The sequence below is a fragment of the Aquila chrysaetos genome, chromosome 7 (assembly GCF_900496995.4).
Source record: "Aquila chrysaetos chrysaetos chromosome 7, bAquChr1.4, whole genome shotgun sequence".
NCBI lineage: Eukaryota > Metazoa > Chordata > Aves > Accipitriformes > Accipitridae > Aquila > Aquila chrysaetos.
The window spans coordinates 15,858,268-15,880,132 of NC_044010.1; the positions used below are offsets into that span (position 1 = coordinate 15,858,268).

Here is a 21,865-nt window from a genome sequence, read left to right on the forward strand (position 1 = left end):
CAAGTCTTGCTCAGAATTGCCCTCCTAACAGACCTCAGAACAGCACAACTCTGCTCAAGCTTATGCTAGAAGAGCTATAAAAAGCAAATCTCTAACCTGCTGGAGATACATGCCAATGGAGGGAGGATAACAAAATAAATTCCACATCGCATTCAATATCTTAAATGCCTCCTGTAAATCACAAGATCATAGATAGTTCTAATCCCCTTTCTGAAGCTGCTCTTACCTCTGTGATACATAAAATGTATTTGTGCATTTAAATTTTGTAAAACCTTTACTCCTGTAACATTTATGTCCAGTGCTGAGGAGTCAGTGTTCTTTTTTGGTAGAGAAAAACGAAACATGTAAACTGAAGTTGTATGACAGAGATGCATTAAAAGGAACACTACTGACCTTGAATAGTTGCCAGTGTACTGTTGCTCATCAGGGCTGGGCTGAGAGCACCACCTAACGTCCCTGGATTGAGACTGAGTAAGGCACCTCTGCAGGAAGGAAGATTGTGGAAGAAGAAACAAAGACAAAGGGAAGGAGTGTTACTTTTAAGAAAAGGTTGTCACTGTTCAGAAGTACACCATCATATCTAAAAAAAAAAAAAAAAAAAGGGGGGGGGGGGGGGGGGACGACAGGGGCGATGACACAGGAACGACCAGAGATTAAGGGCTAATTTTAGTTTATTTTAGTTTTTCCTTCATGATGCCTTGAGTAGATGTTGCCTTTCAGCTGTGTGGTTAGCAACGTGCCTGAAGTACAGGCACTGTAAATACATGACTTGTATTGATTGTTGCTGTAAAATATTCTTGTAAAGTATTTTGGGGAAATTGCCACTCATTAGAGAGCTATTGTAATCTCCCAGATTCAGATAAGAAAGGTGTAAATCAAGAGGAATTGAAGAAACGAGTAATCTCTCGGAGCAACATTTTTAAAACTAAAACTTCAACGATACATCATCATGCATCTTTTACAGCTTCTTGCTCGTGATGGAGAAATGAACACAGAGGTGTAAAGTGGGTCTAGACTAGCTCTCCACTTTACAATTAGTATAACAGATTTTATGATTTGCTGATAGGTTGCAGTTCTTAAGCTCTGCAGTGGGATGGATGACTTATCAAATAGCAACATTTCTGCAACACAGCTTTTTCATCTGTAAAATGAAAACAATATTTGTGTACATTGATGGGAATGGCCAATTACTATTTATAAGTAAACCTTCAGAATTTGACATAAATGACACTAGAATCACCAAGTGAGCTACCAGAAAATAGTGATACATGAAACCAATTTATCCCAAGAATTCTCCTTCCCTCTTCTGTCATCTCACCTAAAAGGGTGTGAAAAATTCATCCTTACCCAGCTGCAAACTGCGAGGATGCCATCAAGCCTGGGTTTAGTCCAGCTGCAGCAGCCATGGCAGCAAGACTTGCATTTGCAGGCAACTGTGCAGCTCCTTGTAATGCGGCTGCTGCCGCTGTTTGCAACCCTGATGCCGTTACCATCACCTGGCTGGTCCCAAGAGGGGAGGACAAAGGAGTGGAGGTTGTCTGTGTTGTGCTGGTCTCACTGGCACTGGATGCCTCCGAAGTGGAGGCTGAGGCAGAAGGGGAAGGACTCAGGGAGGGCGATGTCACTGCTGAAGAAGCTGGAGGTGCTGTTGAAATCACTGTTGCTGTGTTGTTGGAGGTGGTTTCTGTTGTGCCTAGAAGATTTATTCTGGTTAGATCAGTACAAAACACAGACATGACTGAACAGAAACCACTACCCACCTGAACTGAACTGCACATCCAACTGAAAGGGAGACAAACACACATTTCCATAGAACCAAGAAACACACCAAGAGTCCAAATGAGAAGCTCAGAATACAATGAAATGACACTTCCCGACAGGAGGCTGAGGAGCTCTAGAAGCTAGCAATGGCATATAGCATATTTCATTTCAGCATCACCTGTGATTTTATCCCCAGAAAAGTCAACTAAATGGTCGCAAAGACTGAAGTTTCCTTGTGGAGTAACAAGGAACAATGACAAGAATGTGCTGGGATACCAGTGACCAATACTGAATGACCTTTTTAAGAGTTTAAAAGGGTAAAATGGTTAATGTGGCGGCAAGAGAAATCAGTCCTTACCTGTGACTGACAGACTAGTTACAGCAGGACTGGTCAGAGGGAGCACAGGATTGACTGTCAGGGTTGTAGCTGCACTGCTAGTCACAAGGCTTGGTGTGGTTGCCACCTGGAGGTCAAAAAAAAATACAACTGCTCAACTGTTAAAAGACAAAGAGTTAGCTACTAGACTTGAATTTCTTTCTTCCCATCCTCAGCTGAGGAAGTTATCAGGGAAAACACTGCATATAAACTAACTTTTCTGTAATTTCATTACTTTGTCATTCAGTGGACCAACCAGAGCACCTTCTCTAATTACCAGCGATATCTTTATTCTTAATCATTCAGTATTTGAAGGGAGCTATATCCATTACATCCATACTATCTCAGGACTGCAAATTAGCCCTCCCTCTCTGCCTCCCCCCAAATACAGCACCTTGTTTTAATAGTCACTCTTATAGAAAGAGTTGCAAAATACATTATTTCTGCCTGGGTTTTTTTCTTGTTTAAACATCTTTTCAGCTCCAAATCCCTTTCTCTGATAAAATTATTTAAATGCCCCAGCATTATCAAAGGTATTTAGGGCAATGTGTTTACAAGGATAAACAGAATAACTTTTCGGTTTCACTCAACCAAACTATAAGCTTTACTTTGATAAGTTTCCTTGTGCCAGGGGAAGGATCTCTGAATTTTAAAACATTCAAATGACACTACCTATTTTTATTTGTGGACAGCTTATTACAGAAAGCTACAATAAACTGAAGACATTACAGATAAAAAACACCAAAGATTTAAGGCTGGAGGAACTAGCTTATGAGGAAAAATGAAATATAAGGAGAAAAAGAACTTTTTATGGACAAGAAATGGTGTCCAACAGTAATATTTGAAGGCTGTTATACAACAATGACAGAAATGAATCCTTTAGAATTACCCCAGAGAACATAGCCAAGGATATAGGCTAAAATCTTCCTCCTTTCCCCTCTCTTACCTTTAAGTTTATTATCAGAGAAATCTCTCTCATGCTGCATATCCTCTTATAGGAAGTCAAATGCTTCATGCATTTTAAACAAGACTGGGCAACTGGGACAGATCTAAAAGCTTTCCACCCACCTCAAATAGTATATGAAATAAAGAAGAGCTAGATACATAGTACACTTCCCGCTAATGCAGCCCAGGCATCATATCTGTCATCTGCCCACCGAACAGTTAAGGCCAAGGTCACAATCCATATTTCAGGGCAGTGAGTGACCTAGAATTAATACAGCTAACCCCGTGGTTGCAAAGACTGACTCTGCCAATGCAAAAGTAGGCTGCAATCAAAAGGAGCATTCCCCTCCGATCTTGCTTCAGAGCCCTAGCACTTGTGCAGCCAGGCTACAAGTCAGATTGGTTATCTAGCCATACTGAGAATTCATCATTGTTCTTCACATGGTTAATTTGCAGTTGAACTAGTAAACTAATCCCAATCATACTATGCACCCGTAATCTCCAGAGCTGACGCAAGGAATCAACAAAGCACATAGCCAGTGAAGGCTGGGGGCAGCAGGGCTGGAATATCCATTTGAGTGGTAGCACAGTCTTACAAGAAACTTAAAATGAGTGAAAATGCTTAGTGAAACATCACTGAAAAAAAACGAGACTGTGGTGAACACCTCAATTTCTTACATTCAATGGCAGTATATAACAAAAGGGAAATTTATGATGGAGAGCTTGCTTAAGTTGTGGTCTGAGTAAACTTGCATGGCTACTAAAACGCTATCACAAATCCCACCATGTTCTGCTTTGGTAGCAAGACCTTGCTTTCCAATTGGGGAAAAACATTAAAAATAAAAATAAAAAAAAGACTAAGTACATTTAACACATCCCTTCCCCTGAAACAAAAAGTTGCATGCACACATCCTGAGACAAGGATGAGGGGAAAGAATGACACGTCACCAAAATTAATGGTTTAATGAAGTACTGGAAGATATTAGCTACTACAGTGATGAGGGTGGAATAAACACTACAAAAGGACAGCTACAGGCTACATAAATTCCACCACATTCCTATTAGCATAGCTACTATGAAATCTAATAGCTACTGTTTCTATTTATGAGAACAGACCTCCATGGACATTGGTAGCAAAGGAGCTGAAGGAACCTTGATGCATGTGTTTTGTTACTCTTATTTTCATGAAGTTTGTGTTTACCTGAGGCAAATACAAGTGTGGGAAATTAATTACATGAGTATTAGCTAAATTGTTCCTTTGTTCCATATCTTTTTTTATATAAATCATTCCTGACTAAAAGTGACAACAATGGTATCATTGGATTTGTGTGACTTAAGTCTCCAAATGATGCAGTTTACTGCTGTTCATCTACTTATCAGAGCAGCCAAAATACGAGGGAAGGGGTAGAGCTGTTAAGTGTTTTTTTATTACCATTATTTTACAAAAAAGTTTGGGCAAGAGAGAAAGTCCAGATACAAACTGGAGTTACTATGTGAAATATGTTCAAAGCAATAACCCCAACTGCAAATTTGCTAGTCAGAATATTTACTCACGAGCTGACTAAATAAAACACCCCAACTGAAGGCCCAACTACTGCCTGATTTGTAAGCATTATCTCTCTTAGTATGCGAGTAGGATATTTAAAATGCCAGTAAAATATAAATTTGTGAGAACAAGTCTGCTGTACAAAGAAGGTGTAGCATGTGCAACTTCCACAGTGAGCACAGTAGAACTATCTCTTCCAGTGATCTTTGTCAACACAGTTTCTTGATCCTTACCAGTGAGGTTGGGCAAGGGAAAATTGCTTTGATGGGCGAGCTGCTGGTTCCACCACTGCTGGGTGGGTTGATCCTTTTCTCCTTCTGGCGCCGGTTACAGAACCAAACGCGGATCACCTCCTTCTCCATGTTTAGCTGGTCAGCTATCATGGTGATCTCATCCGAGGTAGGCTTTTGGTTCTGAGAAAAGGAAATGGTACTTGAAAAGCTATGAAATTACCTTCTGAAGCTGCTTCTTCACTAGGCAGAAATCTGGATGGGCCATTTATATCCAGAATTTGGTCAGTGGTACAGTAGAGAGAGACCACAATAGATACTTCTGCCCTCCATTTTCCTAGTTACAGCTGTGTTCCTCAGAGACAGGTGATGAAGACTAAGCTCACATGCTTCTTTTTGAGAGAAGGGATCTGACTTGTGAGTTAATCCTTCAAGGAATTCTAGACCTTGATATGGAAATCTTTCTTTCAGCATCTCTCAAAAAGGAATAGGAGAGATTAACTATAGCAATAGCCAAATAACCCCAAGTTGTCTAGACCTAAATGAAAGACAGGTAGATTGAACAGACTACTTACAGAGGCTATCTGCCCATATAGCTGCACAAAGTGCCTAACAGGAGTAACGTAAGGCCAGCTAAAAAACTCACATTATATATGTTTAGACTGTCACCCATTTACCCATTCTCAGAAAGGTAATCTTTTTTCTTCCTTTCGATGTGCAGAATACCAAGCTTAGATCTATGGCTCAGTATCTTGGAACGTGAAATCACAAAGTCAGTGAACTGCAAGAACCAGTGAGTTTTTTTGAGGGGTTTTGTGTTGTGGGTTTGTTTGTTTGTTTGTTTGTTTAAGTGAAGTAGACATTGATGTGTGCTTCTTGGCACAGCCTTTGTATTCACTTTGTTTAATACAAGCACCTTCCTAAATAGCACAGTAATGGGTTCACTCTAAGAGATATGACTGTTAAGCAAAGTTTCTTCATTTCTTTATAGGCTGAGCAGAGCAACAGGGTCACTGACCTCCAGGAAACTCTTCTCTAAGGCCACACGTATGTTGGTCTCTATGCTGGTGCGTTTCTTCCTCCTACGGTTCAAGCCTTCAATCCCCAGCCCTGGAGAATTCAGGGCACTTGGGCTGGAGAGAGTTGAATCAGACGAGAGGTTTTCTGAAAAAAGAAAGTAACATAAATCAGGAGACTTTATTTGAATGCAGTGCAATCTAATGCAAGTGTGCTTCACCTGTGCAAGGTATATTAAAACCTGCTCGGTATGTATTCCAGATATATAGAGATTTCTGCTGTACTTGTAAATTACAACATATACTTGAAACTTAAAAGCTACAAGTAAGCCCAGAGGGCGCTCTCTGGTCCTGTATGCTACCACAGGATCCCTTTTATAATACCTATACAAAATTTGTCTCCCTTATCTCATTCCACCCTGCATTCATTCACTGCAAGTCGCAGTGTAAAATAAAAAGAGCAGTAACTGATATCCATGAGCCACAGCTGTAAATCACAGGCAATTTTGAAAAATTCTAAGCAGCCTGAAATTTCTTTTACCCACTCTGCAATACACAATAGGAAGAAGTTCATAGCCCACTTCACAGTGTTCAACCTCTTCTCTCTGGAGATCTTAGCAGATACTCAGTGCTATGCAGTTCTACGGAACAGCCTACACAGCTAGCAGCTCCCCCTCCTTAGCTTCACTAGGTCTCTAGCTGCCAACCCCTAATCCTGTCTTTCTGGCTCCACAGAAGAGCAAACAGAAAACACACTTGACCCCACTTTGTAGCAGAAAGTGCAAAATAACCAACAGGCAGGTTCCAGCAGGGAATTTAAAGTTATTAATTATGGCTGGAGATCCCTCACTGCACTGGAGTTTGTGGGTGATAAGCAGGTGTCAAAGTTCATAATGCCTAAGATCATTCTGGTAGGCTCAAATGGCCAAGTACATTCAGTTCATTATTTTCTGGATTCGCCCCCCCCCCCCCCCCCCCCCAGTAATGGCACCCATAAACGTGCTGAAACCCCTCTCCATCTTGAAAGCCCCACAGAACAAGCTGAGTTCTGTAACAATAAATTCTCCAACACTCCAATGTAATGTAATGGAAGGGATCATCACTATGCTTCTGCTGCCTGCTTTTACCTAAAAGTAGCCTTTAAAGCCATCTAAATCTTTCTTCCAAAAATTTTCATGAAACTGAATCAGAGCCAAAGAAAATGGTTCCCAACTTCCAGGCTGTGAAGGACCCTGACACTGTTTACAGTCCTTAACTTGACTTTACAGATCCAAGTATTTCTTCAGGCTAGCAGGAAAAGCAAACCATGACATTCCTTGCAGCACTAGACTCATCCACTGCTGCTGGAAGGTTTGGGGACCAGTGGCCTGTGGACTAGAGCACTGAGTGTGAAGATCTTTATGTTTTCTATCACAGACCTAGATTACCTAAAGATAACTGCTGTCAGCACAACAGAATGACAGCATAAAGCTCCCTTCATTTTGGTAAAAATAGGAAGGCACATACCATCCCTGCCATCTGTTTAGCAGATCCATCAGTTTTATACTGTGTATGGTTGTATACTTGGAAGAAAAAACTGGTTGACGGCACTCTTAAACACTATCCTAACACCTAGCACCATCATCCAAGCTCCTTTTGCTGGTGGGGAAAAAAAAAACCAAAAAAAAAACCCCAAAAAAGAACACTACCAACATTGGCATCATGAATGACTTATATCCCAGGAAAAAATAATCTGGAAGGAAAAAGCAAAGCCTAACTCACAAAAAACTCTTTCCATGGGGAGAAAGAGAGTGTTTACACAGACCTTTGAGAGAGGTGAAAAGAACGCACATAGGGGTGTGGGAGGAGATGAATGCAATAAGCTCTGTCTACTGAAACAAAAAAACATGCAACCCTCTCTCTACTACACATCTAAAAAAGAAAGCTAGAAGAGGATTAGAAGTTATATGCACTAACATACATGAAGGAGGAAAACCATGACACGTATTACACCTCATCCCATGCAATTATTCAGCTGGCTGCAGAACACAATTCTGAAAGTTCATATTGGAATGATTTCAGATGCGTATAGGCACTTCAAAAGGGAAGTATGGACCCTTTTCCTACACCCTTATTTGTCCCATGGACAGTTACAAAGCTTGGTGGCTTCATAAAACCATAAGGGCACAAACGAAGCAGTTTATCACGGTTTTTCAGAATGCTACTGATTTTGATAGGCTGGTGAAGAAATACAGACTCATTCACCTGCATCATTGAGCCACTTTTCCAGAAGTGGCTTTAACTTGCACATGTTCTTAAAGCTGAGGTTCAAGGCTTCAAAGCGAGAGATGGTAGTTTGGCTGAAGTCATTTCCATAGAGTTTGCCCATAGCGAGCCCAACATCACCCTGGACAAAGAAAGAGAAAAAAGGGATTCACCAACATAGGCACTTCCAATGCAAGGAATCCTGTCACGTTCTTGTGTTCTCTCAGTGACTCCACTGCTGCATGGGATTTCAGTTTCACAGAAACTTGCTCAGCACTACCAAGATTCATGCTAAAGCAAATAATCATAAAGAAATGTCCAACCTCAGTCAGTTTAACTGTGTAACACTTTCCAGGAAATCCTTGATACTTTGTCTTCTTAGCTTTATCACTGAGCAGAACATTCCACTGAATATTAACTTGTAATTTTTTTTCTTAGTTCTTTAAAATAAGTAAAGGCCAAGTTCTCTTTAGGAGCAGATTTAAGTATCTGCATATTTCACACCAAAGAAGAAAAGTTCAAATAAACAGAAATGCAGTGAATTAATGTTCTCAGATTAGTAGAAAACACTCTTGAAAAGATGTTTGCAAACATATACCACATTTAAATAGATGCAAAAATACGCTTATCTGAACTTTTAATATCTTCTGAGGTTCAAACCAAACTTCTCCCTACAGATACACATTTCAAAGCGGACAAGAAGTTGAACCATTTCAAATAATGATTAGCCGTAGTCTTCACTACCATAACCCATCTGCCAAAAAGCTACCCATGAGATTTACAGACAGAGGATCATCTCTTTACATCTGTTATTGCTTTTCAAAACTCAGTTTTAGCCAGCTATCAGACATTCTGCTTACCCTAATATATATATATATATATGCATCTATATAGTTTACACTTGGAAAGTCTTGTTTAAAAATAATAAAAAAATCAATCCATTCTTGATCGTGGCTGTTAAAAACACCATAATGTTTTCTTGTTTTGTTTTAAAGCTGGAAGGTCCTGCCCTTTGAAAAAATGTAATTATTTTTTAAGTATGCTATTTGGTCTAAAGTAGTTTAATTTAGATTTTTATTTTTTAACACAAAAAAAATATGAAAATTCTAAAAGAAGAGGCTGAAAAGCTTGAGCATAGTTAGTGGAGTTTAATTGCAAGTGGGTTAGTTGGATTGTGCATAAAGCTTGCTTTCTTTCCTTTTAGGTCAGATCCACAACCGCAGTTTGGTACAAGTATACTAATAGCGTGCAGAGTGGCCATGTACAAGCGAGGGAGAAAACCACCTTTGGTAAGCTTAGTAAATTGTGCAGGTTGTGTAAAGAAAACAATTTCCTTCCTAGAAGAGGACCAGAACAATTGGTTTGTATGCCCTTCAATCAGAGGAAACACGTGGTAACTCACATTTATACCTCTACCATATGCCAGGATTCTGTGCATTTTAAAACTCATAAATCATTCCAAGAGAAGTAACATGGATGTTCTACTGGGTTTATGAAGAAGAAAACCTGGCTATGTAAACCATTTTAGAGATAAGTTGATTTATGTCTTGGCAGGAAAGAGTTATGAAATTTGCTCCAGTCCCCCAACTAAATTTAATTCTGGTATTTATGTTGTTCTTACTAACATTTGCCATCTGATTTAAAATGAATAGTTAACCATTTCTTTGTCAATAGTTTTCAATGCCAAGAGGTGGCAGCATTTCAGCTGTAGGTAAATGAATTTACATATTGGGATGAGAATTTTATTTATCGGGATGGGCCACTGAAAGGATGGATGGAACAGAGGATAAAGGCTATACACATCTGATCTACTCTGTAGGTCAAATGAAGCTCCGGTACTGGACTGTAACTGTTTATAAGGTACATCCTTGTTGTGTGTACTGATCTATTAAGAAACTCAGAGGGACTAGCAGAGGTAATACCTTTTACAGAATAAAAATAACATTGTCTAAAATGTTTGCTCACACAGCTTGAATTTGTACCGACCAATTAGTCACATACCTGCAATAATGCTAAAATGCAGTATGCTCATTGTGTCTCTGTATGTCAAACATGGGAGATATTTTTAAGGAAAACAATTAAACAAAAGGATTTAAGTCCATCACCCACTTTTCAGGGTGGGAGAAGAGACAGAACTGCAGAAATTCAAAACTCGTTATATCGTTCACAAGACAGAATGTAGCGATTAGTTTGCAATGCAAACTGAATTTTACAATTATTTTTGAAAGGCAGGGGTGGCGTGAGTCTGAAAAAGCTTACAGTACCACTGGAAATAAATTTCTTTTATCCTCTGAAAGGCAGTCTATTTATCCAACTATAGGAAACCAAAGTAATAAGGGTCTCTAATTATCATCCAATTATGCAATTAGGTAGAAGTTATTAGAACTGCCTAATTATACACATACAAACTCAGAGTAGGATAGGAATGATAAAATGCAATTTTATCACTTTCTCAAGATTCCCCTGTTTTAAGCTCAAAGGCAAATACTGAAATGTAAGCCTAAGCACTTGTGTTCATTTTTCCTCACCATGAAAATTCACAACAGCATCAATAAAGAAAGGTTAACCCATAACTTAAAAAGTCTAGTTGAACCTTTATAATTATCTCACAGCAGGGCAGATTAAACATAATAACTAAAGATCTGCATGAATCTCCTCAGTCAGGCTATAGGGAAGCTATTGTATTTTACTCTGTTCTGCTCTATTCTAGCTTTTGTGTGTGTCCATAACTTGTATTTCTGTGCCTCCCTCTAGTGGAAAGAAGGGAGGGAAGGAGGTACACATGCCAGCAAAATGCACTTCATTTTACTAAGAACATTCTGTTCTTGAGTTATAATTAAGATGCTGCCAGGAACTTTCATTATGAACCCTGATTTTTCAAACATTTAGGGCTTTGCCAGAAAAATAAATCTGACTTCAGCACATACTTTCAGCTAGAGTAGATTTACTTATTCTGGGCGGGGGGGGGGGGAACAAATCACATATGTTGGACTGACTGCTCTGAGCTCAGACTTTTAAATACCTACTTTGATTTTTGCATGCTATTTCTTCTAACGAAAACATGCCTATGCTTACCACAAATTCCTGCCAAAATCAACTGTTTACCTGGACAGATAATTTAATTTTGTGGGAAAAAAAATCCAAGCAGCATTTCCCTTCAACAGAATAACGGAACATATAAATGCACTTTGTATTTTTAATTTCACTATGTTCAAGATTACTTTTCTTCTGCTCTATGGGTATTTCTGAGCTTTTAAGCAAACCAAAACAAACCACAACTCCAGTTCACCTCTGTAAGGAGAGAACTTCAAAGGTGACAGTCCTTTCAGGTTTTGTTTAGGAACCTTAGCAAAAGCATTAAATACAGAAATCATTGATGTTTAATGGGAAAATACACTTGAGAGATAAAAACCCTTTAACATCCAAAGCAACTCCACAGTTCTGATATACTTTTTAAACACAGAGAGCAGTTAATTGTGCTGTATGATTTTTGGAACTGTGTACTTCTGAAGGCAGCTTTAAAGTGCTTTGTCCCATTCATTTTACATCCTATAGAATGAATAGTGCACATGCAATGACATCTGGAGCTAGTAAATGCACGTACCTGCTGGGAAAATGGCTATGCTTTAAAACCAACAGGGAAGTAAGATGGATGTATGGCTTTTTCTGTCACTTCTTAGAAATCCCCTACATAAAGGCCAGAGCATAACCCTATTTAAGAAGGTTCTCCCAGGAAAAGGTGGAATTGTAGTCTCCCTCCAGACTTGAAAGATGAGACCTTAGAATGCACACTGGCAGCCACTAAGGTACTCAGTCTCACCTGAGTGAATCCAAGTTTGATCCGTCTTTGTTTGAAAGTCTTGGCAAACTGCTCAAGCTCCTCAAGGTCACTGGGCTCCTCCAAGCTGGGAGTGTCGATTCGCTTTGGTGTTGACTGGCTCTGTGGAAGTGGCTGAATGGGGGTCGCTGCTATTGTGCGTGTTGGGGTTGCTGGCTATTAAGATAGAGTGCAAGGAAAAGATGAAAATCAGACTTAAAAGAATAATCAGCAAAAATTAAATTCAAAAAAGGTATGTGAGGTTTCTGTGAGAAAGATCAATGAATTTGACATTTCCAGCAGTCTGAAAGTTCCTCCAATTTATTTACATTCCTCTCAAGAATGAGCAATCACAATCCAGAAAACTGTATTAGTATGACAGCCTTTTAAAGGCTCTGTCAGAACCAATTAAAGAAAAGTAAGAGATGTTCAATGCAGCAGATAACCAACAACTTTCACTTGCTACAGAAGCTGCTCAAAGAAAGGCTGAACACTCTCACTTGATATAGTTCTATCATTTATAGACAGCTTGGCATTCATCCCCTTTTAATCATTTTAAAATTGAATTTACTGCTTGTGTGAGGCGGCAGATTGTCATCAGCCCAAAAGATTCAAGTCTTCTATTTAATCTTGGAACAGCGAGCACATACAGGTACAGCAAACATGGCAAGTTTCCTCTAACGCCATCTCTTGTGACTGACTCAACTCTTCCAGTGAGAAGAAACTAGATGTACCTCTAACCCTTCTGTTGATACTTAAAACAGTAAGAATTATTGTACTGGTGATACAAGAAATTAAGCAAAGGCAACCTGCAGAAAAATAATTCGTTTTAGGTCACGTTTTTCCTCTATAGAAAAGGCTAATTTTCCAGGAAGTCCACATGAGGTTCACTATTCCTGAACATTGGCATACTAGAGTGTTTTGCTATGCAGTAATAATAAGAATCTAAAAAAAACTGAGCATCATGGAAAATATTCACAGGTGACCAAAATATATGAAGATCTGGTATTGCACAGTTCAGGCTTTATGTGCAACAGGAACATTGGAAACATGTTTGGAGTGCGTAACTCTACCTTCTTACATATCATAGACAAACTGAGATGCAGAGACAAATCATTTGCTCTCGTTAAATTTTGTTCAGTTGAGCTGAGGTTCTTACGTAAAGGTGACTTTGTGTTTTTATGTCCTATGCCCAGTTCTGAAACTACGGACTCCTTCAGGCCAAATAAGAACAGCCTCAAGTCTATGCAATGCTACAGTACTATGCAAAGTCTATGCAAAGGTCCAGAAACGGCTGTTCTAAAAGAAATGGCCTACATACAGCTGAGTCTTTATGTAGCTCCTTATGTTGTTTTTCTCCTGGTTTAGTGCAGTATTTTGCAGTGCATAGCAGATGGTAGAGGGAGGTCAGGATCTATAATTCCATTACCTGAGAAATAATGTGATCATATATGATCTTTCTAGGATTGCAGATATATGTGCCACACTATAAAGGTTTTTAATATTTTTTAATTTACATTAAACATAGTGGGTAATTACTGCAATATGTCTTTACTGACTTTACCCCCTTTATATAATTTATTTTCTCTTTGTAGTTTTGATACTTTTTTTAATCCAAGTATAATCTTTAGTAGGGAATCATGCAGCTAACTGAGGTATGAACTACAGAGGTGAGACAAATTCCATTTTCCACATGGTGCATGAAAAATATAGGTGGTATAATAGAAGATGCAGTTTTCTAAGACTCTGATAGACTCAGGCATCTTATTACAGACTAGAAAATTCTTATATGTAACCAAGTTGGCAGGAAGATACCGTATGATATTACACAGTATTTGAGAAACAGCATGCCGTCATGTAACTAAACTGCACAGTAAAATCCAGAGTGAAGCAAAACTGAATTTGCAGGCACATGCAACCTTAAAATTGTTTTTCTTACAGTCTGAAAGCTTAATCATAGAGTTTTAATATTTTAACATATACTAACAGAATATTTAATGCATTTCTAACAACCTCTTCACTTTCACAGAAGGTAGCTAATAAGACTGGCAATGACTTAGCAATAATAGCAAAACAACTAGGCTACAATAAAGATAGATTAACACTGCACTCTTTAGAAAAAAAGATACTTGTCAGTAATCCTCTTTTTGAGCTTTTTAGGTAGCCCACACCTTGCTCCTCTGAATTTCACAAATTTTTAGATTGTCCAAGAAAGCCTTACAAGAAATCAAATGATGCTCTAGTGCCATTAACTCAAGATACCAATCACGGAAATTTTCAGCTAAAAATAAAAATTTACAGTGTTAAATGCATTAAAAGAGGCACATTAGGGTGGAAACTACAAAACTGAAGTTACTGATACTTCAGCTCCACACTGAATCTATCTAGAAAGACAAACTCGCTATAACAGCTACAATATCTACTCTAGTAACTAATACAAAGGGTCCGCTCAATTGCAATAGCTTAAATCCCCTCAAAGCAACTCATGAACTGTAGAAATAAGCCTGACCTGCGAGGCAAGGGTGATGCTTGGCTGAGACTGCAGGAGGTTGGCTTGGCTTTGCTGAGGTAGTTGCGTTAAGAGATTCTGCGCTTGCAGGAGACCTGGAGAGAGAAAAGGGTGGGTTTGGTTTGTCATTTAAAAAGACTAAAACATGAAATGAGGTGAAAAAAGGCTCTTGCCAAATAATGAAAGTTACAAAAAATTTGATATGCAAGCCTTCATTTCATCCCTGCGTAGATATCTTCAGACTTTGGACTTCTCAGTCCAAAATCCCCTTGCATTTTCCTTAAGTATATGTGGTGACAGAAGGCTAAAAGAGAGAAGTCTGTACTAGTCTACCCTGCAGAAAGAGTTTGCAGTGATCTAGGTTATCCCAGTTCTGTGTGCAGGAATCATTTATTGCCCCTTTCAGCTATTTCAGATTTTGGGTAAACCTCCTCCTGTAACCAACAGCTGCCCAAGAATTAGAGCGCCATATAAAAATAAACAACTGAACACTAATCAGATCAAATCCAACAACTGAATACTAATCAAAACCACAAATCTGGCTCCTTGATCACCCTTCTCCCTCTCCGTATCACCCCATGCCAGGCTTTTGCCTAACAAAAGAAGGCAACTTTCTCTGGCAAACTCAGGCAGACCACACCAGAAGACAAAACAAGCCCAGTTAACCTCCTCCTGGCTGAAATAAAGAAGGAATCTTTTGGAAAATTAACCAGAACTTAAAGCTTAGGTAAGATACTGAACACTGCTTAAATTGCACAAATAGAATAAACATTACACTGAATATATGAAAACCCCTGCTATTATGAAAAGGTGACAACATTAAAGAACATTTGGGACTGATGCAACCAATATACACAATATGCTGTCATTCTAAAAATAAATTCTCTTACAGTCTACTATTTGTATGGTTTATTAAATCTCTCAGGAAATTGAGATATATGCTTGCATCTATATATTTTAACTAGAAGTTATCTGATTTTTTTTTTTTTTTGCATTTCTAATACTAAAATTTATCTATTTTTAAGGGGTAAGAATCTTGACAAAAATATACCTACAGTTAGTCAACTCCCTCAATTTTATTCTGAAAAATATTACTGTTATTCTAAAAACCTGAAATCAGGAGGGAACGATGGCATGACAACAGATGGACACTATGGCCACTCAGAGGGCAGAACACCAAGCAAGTACCACTTAAATTCTGTAATTTGAGTTCAACATGGTCTGTTCTGGCTCAGCAGCAGGCCGATCAATCAGAGCATACCGCTCATGACCAGCTACCTCTTAGCAGAATACAGGTAGGGGACACAGGAATTTAGGACTTGATAAATACCAAGTGAGAAACTGGATGTTTTATGTGAGGTTAAGGCCAAAGAAGACATGAAAAGAAGGACTACCATGGGTAGGAAGAAGAAAACGTATCCTCAATGAGGGATACACAACTACAGAAGAATTGTCTTCTGACAGTGACATTAGTGTTACTTTTTTTTTTTTTTAAACAGTGTTGAATATGTATTTTAAACACGATGTGTTGCTATCAAAATGCTCAAGACCTACAGAATAAAGCCAGCTGCTTATGCAACATAATAGTACAGCATAGACAACTATGTAAATTTGCTTTGCACCACATAATCACCATGTTCCAGCTGTGTTTTTGAAAAGACACAGTGAGGGAATGGATCAGCTTAAGGAACTTCCAAGACAGCTACCTACTACAGTTACACAGTGCTTTTTACAATGCAAATATTTGTTCACTTGAAAGATGATTTCAGCTGCCCAACTCTAAATATTAATTAGTGAACAGTCACCTCTAAGTGAAGAGGTTTTGACCTTCATTTAGTGACAGTGACTTTTAACTGACAACTTGAAATAGAAAGGGGCAAGCCATCACACTGACCCTACAGGGTGGCTGACCAACAATGAAACCAAAAATAGGCAGCTGACAGTGACCACTTTTGACCTCTAGTCCACTGGTAACACCATCGATCACAAGTTACTGACTCATCTTATGACCGTAATCAGAGTAATTAGGACTGTCCTTTTGTGATTTTTTCTGTCCTCAAAGAAATCCCAGAGGATGTTTTTCTGACAATAACACTTCTGCTGAAGAGCACAAGACAACTACACTCTTCCTCATTTTATTCTCACTTGTATGTTCTGAAGTAATTTTCACTGAAGGACAGTATAAAATATTCTGAACATGTTTAATCTACTCAGTTTTTACATCATTTTGTCCTATTTAAGAAATACTAATACAAGGCATCTCAGGCAGAAACTGGAGAAAAAACAAGTTAGTTCAACCTGCAGCTGACTGAGGTAGGGGGAAGATCGGGGGATGGGGAAAGCAGCTGAACTGTTTTGGCAAAGTATGCACCTTTTCCACTGACTTACAGTCTTTTCAGACAGTTGCCATGCACATGCTTTGCACTCTTGTTGGCTTCCATGGGTGGGCAGCTGCAGTTTTGCTCTTTGCAGACATGATTTGTACTAGTCTAAGCTTCACCTTTGGGTTTTTTTTCTGAGGAAAAACTGTTGTTCCCCACTTCAGTCCAAGATAACTTCAGTAACTTAACTTACAGGGCACATAGCACAGCCTTTTAAATACAGTCTAAGTCCAAAACTGCACCTTTTAGGCAACGGCTGAGCTATTGGTGTTTCAAACGTCACTGTTTCCTTAGGGACTCATACTGGCATCAATACTGTTTAACATCTTTATTACCAATAAGGATGACGGGACAAAATACATTCTCAGCAAGTTTGTGGACAATACCAAATATGGGTAGAGTGGTCAATAGGCCAGAAGGCAGGGTCTAGACAGGCTGGACAACTGGAACCTCATGAAGATCAATGCAGGAAAATGCAACGTCCTGCATGGGAGCTGGAATAACCCTGTACAGCAATACAGGGTGGGCACTGGCTGGCTAGAAAGCAGTTTCGCAGAAAAAAGACCTGGGGATTCTAGAGGAAAATAAGATGAACATGAGCCAGCGGAGTGCCCTTACAATAAAGACAGTTGACTACATCTTGGGCTGTATTTGCAAGAGTGCAGCCAGCAGATCAAGGGCTGTGATTCTTCCCCTCCATTTGGCACTTGTGAGACCACATCTGGAGGACTGTGTTCAGCCTTGGGTTTCACAGTGCAAGACACAATGACATCCTGGATTTTGTACATTCAAGGCCCACCAGAGTGGCTAACAGGCTGGAACACCCATACGAGGAATGGATAAGTGAGCTGGTTTGTTCAGTCTTATGAGAAGACTAAGTGAGATCCTACTGCTGTCTTCAAAGACAGAAATGGACTCTTCTTGAGGGTGCACAGCAATGAGATGCAACAGACATTAAGCTGGAACATGGAAAACTCTAACTATATATAAGGAAACCACTTTTTAATATTTTTTTTGCCGTGAGAGTGGTCAACTATTGGGGCAGGTACTTGAAGAATCTCCATCCTTGGAGATGTTCAAACTCAACTGGCCAAGGCGCTGAGCACTCTGCTGTAGCTGGACCTGCTTTGAGCAATACTATATGACCTCTAGAGGTCCCTTCCAACCTACATGATTTTTTTGAATCTATAAAAACTAATATTGTACTTGTATACTTACCTTTACAGAAATACTATTTCTAACCCTCTGCTTTGGGTTCTAAGAGCCCAGTGGTATTATTGCATTAAATATGGCATACAAATTAACTACATGACGCTCCAAAAGAATGCACAGAGGTAGATACGGATTTATGCAAAAGTATGATGCTTTAGAGGTATTAAATTTTTTTTTAATAGTTAAAGTAAATGCAGCTACCATCATCCAGGACTTTTCCTGTAATGTCTACAAGTAGCATGAATGATGGCCCAAGCCAAAAAACTCTTCTTGCCAGCCAACAGTCCCCCAAGTACTGACTCTTATTCAGTTCTTATTGTCTAAAATTAAACAAAAGATAAAACAAAACATTCAAGTGCAGATTTTTTCAGCATAATTTTTAAAAAGTTGGCCCAGAAGCATAATAGATAATTCATCCCTAACTGATCTCCCAAATGAGTGAATTTTTTCATCTAAGAACTTCTTGACTGCTTTTCCTCTGCCAAAGCTGTTCATCTTCTCACAGACATATCCTGGATGTTAGCTTGCAAGACAAAGCCATTACAATGTCATAATCTGATTAACTGGAAACAACTGAAAAGGAAGAAGGGTGGGTGTCATACCACATATTACATACACTGCCTTTTGATCAACTTTGTTGATCACTGTTGATGGAAAGAAACTTCTGGGCACTTTGGTGTACCTCATTTTATCAAATCCAGATCTTCCAAAATGGGGACTCATAGCTGGAATTACATTGGGATCCAACACAGGAGAGAAAGTACCAACCTATGCATTCCTACAAATCTGTTCCACTGAAAATCTGAGTGCCGTTGGTTTTAAAGAAAGCTCTATGCTAGTTTCTTGAGAATATTTATTATTTTACGAAGTTGACTAATGGAGCAATAGGACAAGAATAACATGGAAAAGTCAGCTACAACAGCAAATAGCAAAATAAAAATACACGCTTTCTCAATCTTTCTCATAAATAATAACATACTGTTTGAGATCTTCTAACAATAACCATGAAACACTGCAAAAAGCCATACCAAAAGTGAGATAAGGGGTATTATGACGTAGATGTTGCTTTATCACTGAGTGCTCATGAAGAAAATTAGATCCATTCAAGCATTTCAGTTTGGACGGTTGTCACACACTAATGGCCTATGGTCAGAACATAGAATATAAATCTTCCTACATTTTTGAGCTATTCAGTTGTCCAGGCTGCACATTACCAGTAAAACATGGTGTTTCTACACACACCACGTCACTGATGACAGCAATATGTAGGTCTTAAATCGCAGTGAAGAAATAATTTTCAGAGACAGCCCCTGGAAAAGGTACTGTGAAAACCTCTTCTGGTAGTTATTCTACTTCAGAAGATTTTAAACGAACAAAAAGCCGTTCTTCCTTTCTATAATGCAAACAATTCATTTTGAGAGATGAATATAATTTGCTTCTGTTAGTTTTCTTTTTTGTGAAGCATCTTCAGAGATATTTTAGAAAACCAGCAGAAGTTAGCTGAAAAATGTAGGCAGACATTAATACCAGTGAGTTCTTCAAAACAATTCTTTTGTGCTTGCCATTTCCTTAAAAAAATTTATTTAAAAAAAGGCTGTTTTAAAGAACCCTTGAACTAAATTTTGGTGAAGTTTGATTTCTTCTAGAAGAATATGTTAAGCTTATAAGTTCTGCTTCATTTTAAGAAAGTAGTACATCACTAAATGCCTCCATGAAAAAAGTCTTTTAGCCATCTTCTGGCTAGCCACTTCTTTATACCAGTGCTGGTATAAAAGCTCTCCTAAATCAAGTCCTATTAAAAGGAAGTTAATTTTGACTAACCCTTTATTCAAATGTGAGAGCATTCAGACAGTGAGAGAGCTTCACCATAATGGAAAGCTAGTTCTATCCAAGTCATAGTATATAAGAAGGAATGATGCATGAAAAAATTGAAAGGAACAGAAGAAAATGAGGTGCAAAGAGCTGCTTTATAGGACAGCCAGGCTCTGGAGGACTATTCAAGCATAACAGGATTTGCCTTCTGAGCAAGAATCTTTGGATTATGAGACCTGAACAACTGAGTAGAGTTCATGTAGAAGAGAAAGGGGGGAAAAAGACCATTGGAGTATATCAGCATAAGAGGCCATGGCTAAATGCAGTTTTCTGTGGGCATCAACAAATGGGGTGCAATCAGTACTGTGATGTATTGCAACTTGAACACATTAGTCCTTAGAGCAAAGTTCCTGTACAACATCTTAGCTGGTCTGGCACACTACCACCTACCACTGCCTTGGTTTGCCTTTAGCATGTAAGCCATATCCAGTATATTGCCAAAATATTATTTCCAAGAGTTGTTATACAAAATCTAGCATTCTAGCTCTTTTCCCAAGGTGTAATTATTATTTCAGTTTATGACAAAATTCACTGTACCCTCTTTAGGCTTAAGGACTTCTCTAGTCTCCCACAAGGACTCAATTTTGTAATCTTTTTCCAGTTTTAGAATTTTGTAGCTCTTTTAGCATTGACCTAATCCAGACAGCCCACACACCCTCCAGGACTCCACCTCCTAGGATTCTACCTTTGAGTTCTGGAGAGTTGTCTTCTCCAAGTTCTCTTCCCAGTAGGCTTCCTTCTTGAGAGCCTGACCCAGAAATTCAGATGCTGCAGTATTTCCCAAGAGGCCTTGTTGCTAACAAATGTTCTCATGACATGATCTCCGGATTGATCCTCCTTGACAAGTGAGCTATACAAACTTTGACAAGGCTGAGGTCTAACATCCAGAAAGGGAAAACCTGTTAGAGTCTCCTAATTGCAATACTGTTATTTCTCCTAGGGGATATCAACAGTTAGTGAAGGTGTATGGAACCACCTCAGTTTCACCTTCTCCTCTCCTAAAAGCTATGTATGACTTTCTTTTCTGGGAAGGAGCACTTACCCTGCTGCCCCTGCGGTGTTTGTGAGATGATGAACTGTGCTGGCTGCAAGTTGGTTGTTGGATGCACCAACACAAACTGTTGCAGGTTGAGATTCTGCTGCTGAAGCTGCTGCAAGTGCTGCAAATCCTTAAGGAAACAGGGGAAGGGGAAAAAAAAAAAAAAAAGAAAGAAAAAAGAAAAAGGAAAAGAAAGAGCTGTGTGTTAGACATTTAAGTCAGCTATGACTCCCAATGTAAATAGATTTCCTATCAACCAGTTACAGTCTAACATTTAGAGATAGAAGTGGATGTCAAACACAGCAGTCCTGCTACTGAATATCCTTTAGAATTTCACTGTCCTTCATAAAACCAAATAAAAATTGTTTACCAAATAACCCAGCAAAGTATTTCCAGTACTGTTCTGCTTTAAAAAAATAAAATAATCTCCCTCCCCCACCAAATGCAGTTTTCAAATACTTTAGACTTATCAGCACCTGGATTTCTCAGACCTATTTTTTGAGGATGCAACTCTGCTACAAAATTCATTGTTGACAAATCAAGCATATTAGCTGGGAGCTATTTTTGTTTATAACAACAACAATCTGCAATTACCATTCTAATCAGCAACAGGAAAGCAAAAAAATTACAGATTCCTAGTTTGCACTCTGGCTGTTCAGGTCAAATTTTGGGAAGTAGCTAACTCAAATAGTAAATAAATACATTTGATTAGTTCTGAAACAAATTACAATAAGCTTAATAGACATGGCTATAATTAAAGGTTAAAAGGAATAACCCAAAACACTGCACTATTGTAAAACCCTACTTTTATGTATTTAAACCATTCAGAACTATTAATTTCCTATAATTAAATGACTAGTCTCAACATAAATGCTAATCTCTGAGAAACTGAATCATCAAGAAAAATGCTTCAACTT

General features: G+C 38.7%; 1 protein-coding gene across 10 annotated transcripts in view; it reads right to left on the minus strand.

Moving 5' to 3' along the window:
* The window catches only part of POU2F1 (POU class 2 homeobox 1), a 144,747-nt gene that overhangs the window by 37,319 nt on the left and 85,563 nt on the right, over positions 1–21,865 (minus strand). For 8 of the 10 annotated variants that reach the window (XR_005932893.1, XM_030019586.2, XM_030019583.2 and 5 more), the window contains 9 exons: positions 20,952–21,078; positions 14,445–14,539; positions 11,939–12,112; positions 8,119–8,260; positions 5,877–6,022; positions 4,862–5,041; positions 2,120–2,225; positions 1,348–1,693; positions 394–482 (listed from right to left, as the gene is read on the minus strand). Coding sequence is in view for 9 of the 10 variants with exons in the window: in XM_030019586.2 (XP_029875446.1) it covers positions 394–482; positions 1,348–1,693; positions 2,120–2,225; positions 4,862–5,041; positions 5,877–6,022; positions 8,119–8,260; positions 11,939–12,112; positions 14,445–14,539; positions 20,952–21,078 (1,405 nt within the window). In the remaining variant the exon portion in view is untranslated. The remainder of the gene's footprint in view (positions 1–393; positions 483–1,347; positions 1,694–2,119; positions 2,226–4,861; positions 5,042–5,876; positions 6,023–8,118; positions 8,261–11,938; positions 12,113–14,444; positions 14,540–20,951; positions 21,079–21,865) is intronic. The other 2 variants (XM_041124984.1, XM_030019578.2) reach the window with 1 other exon arrangement.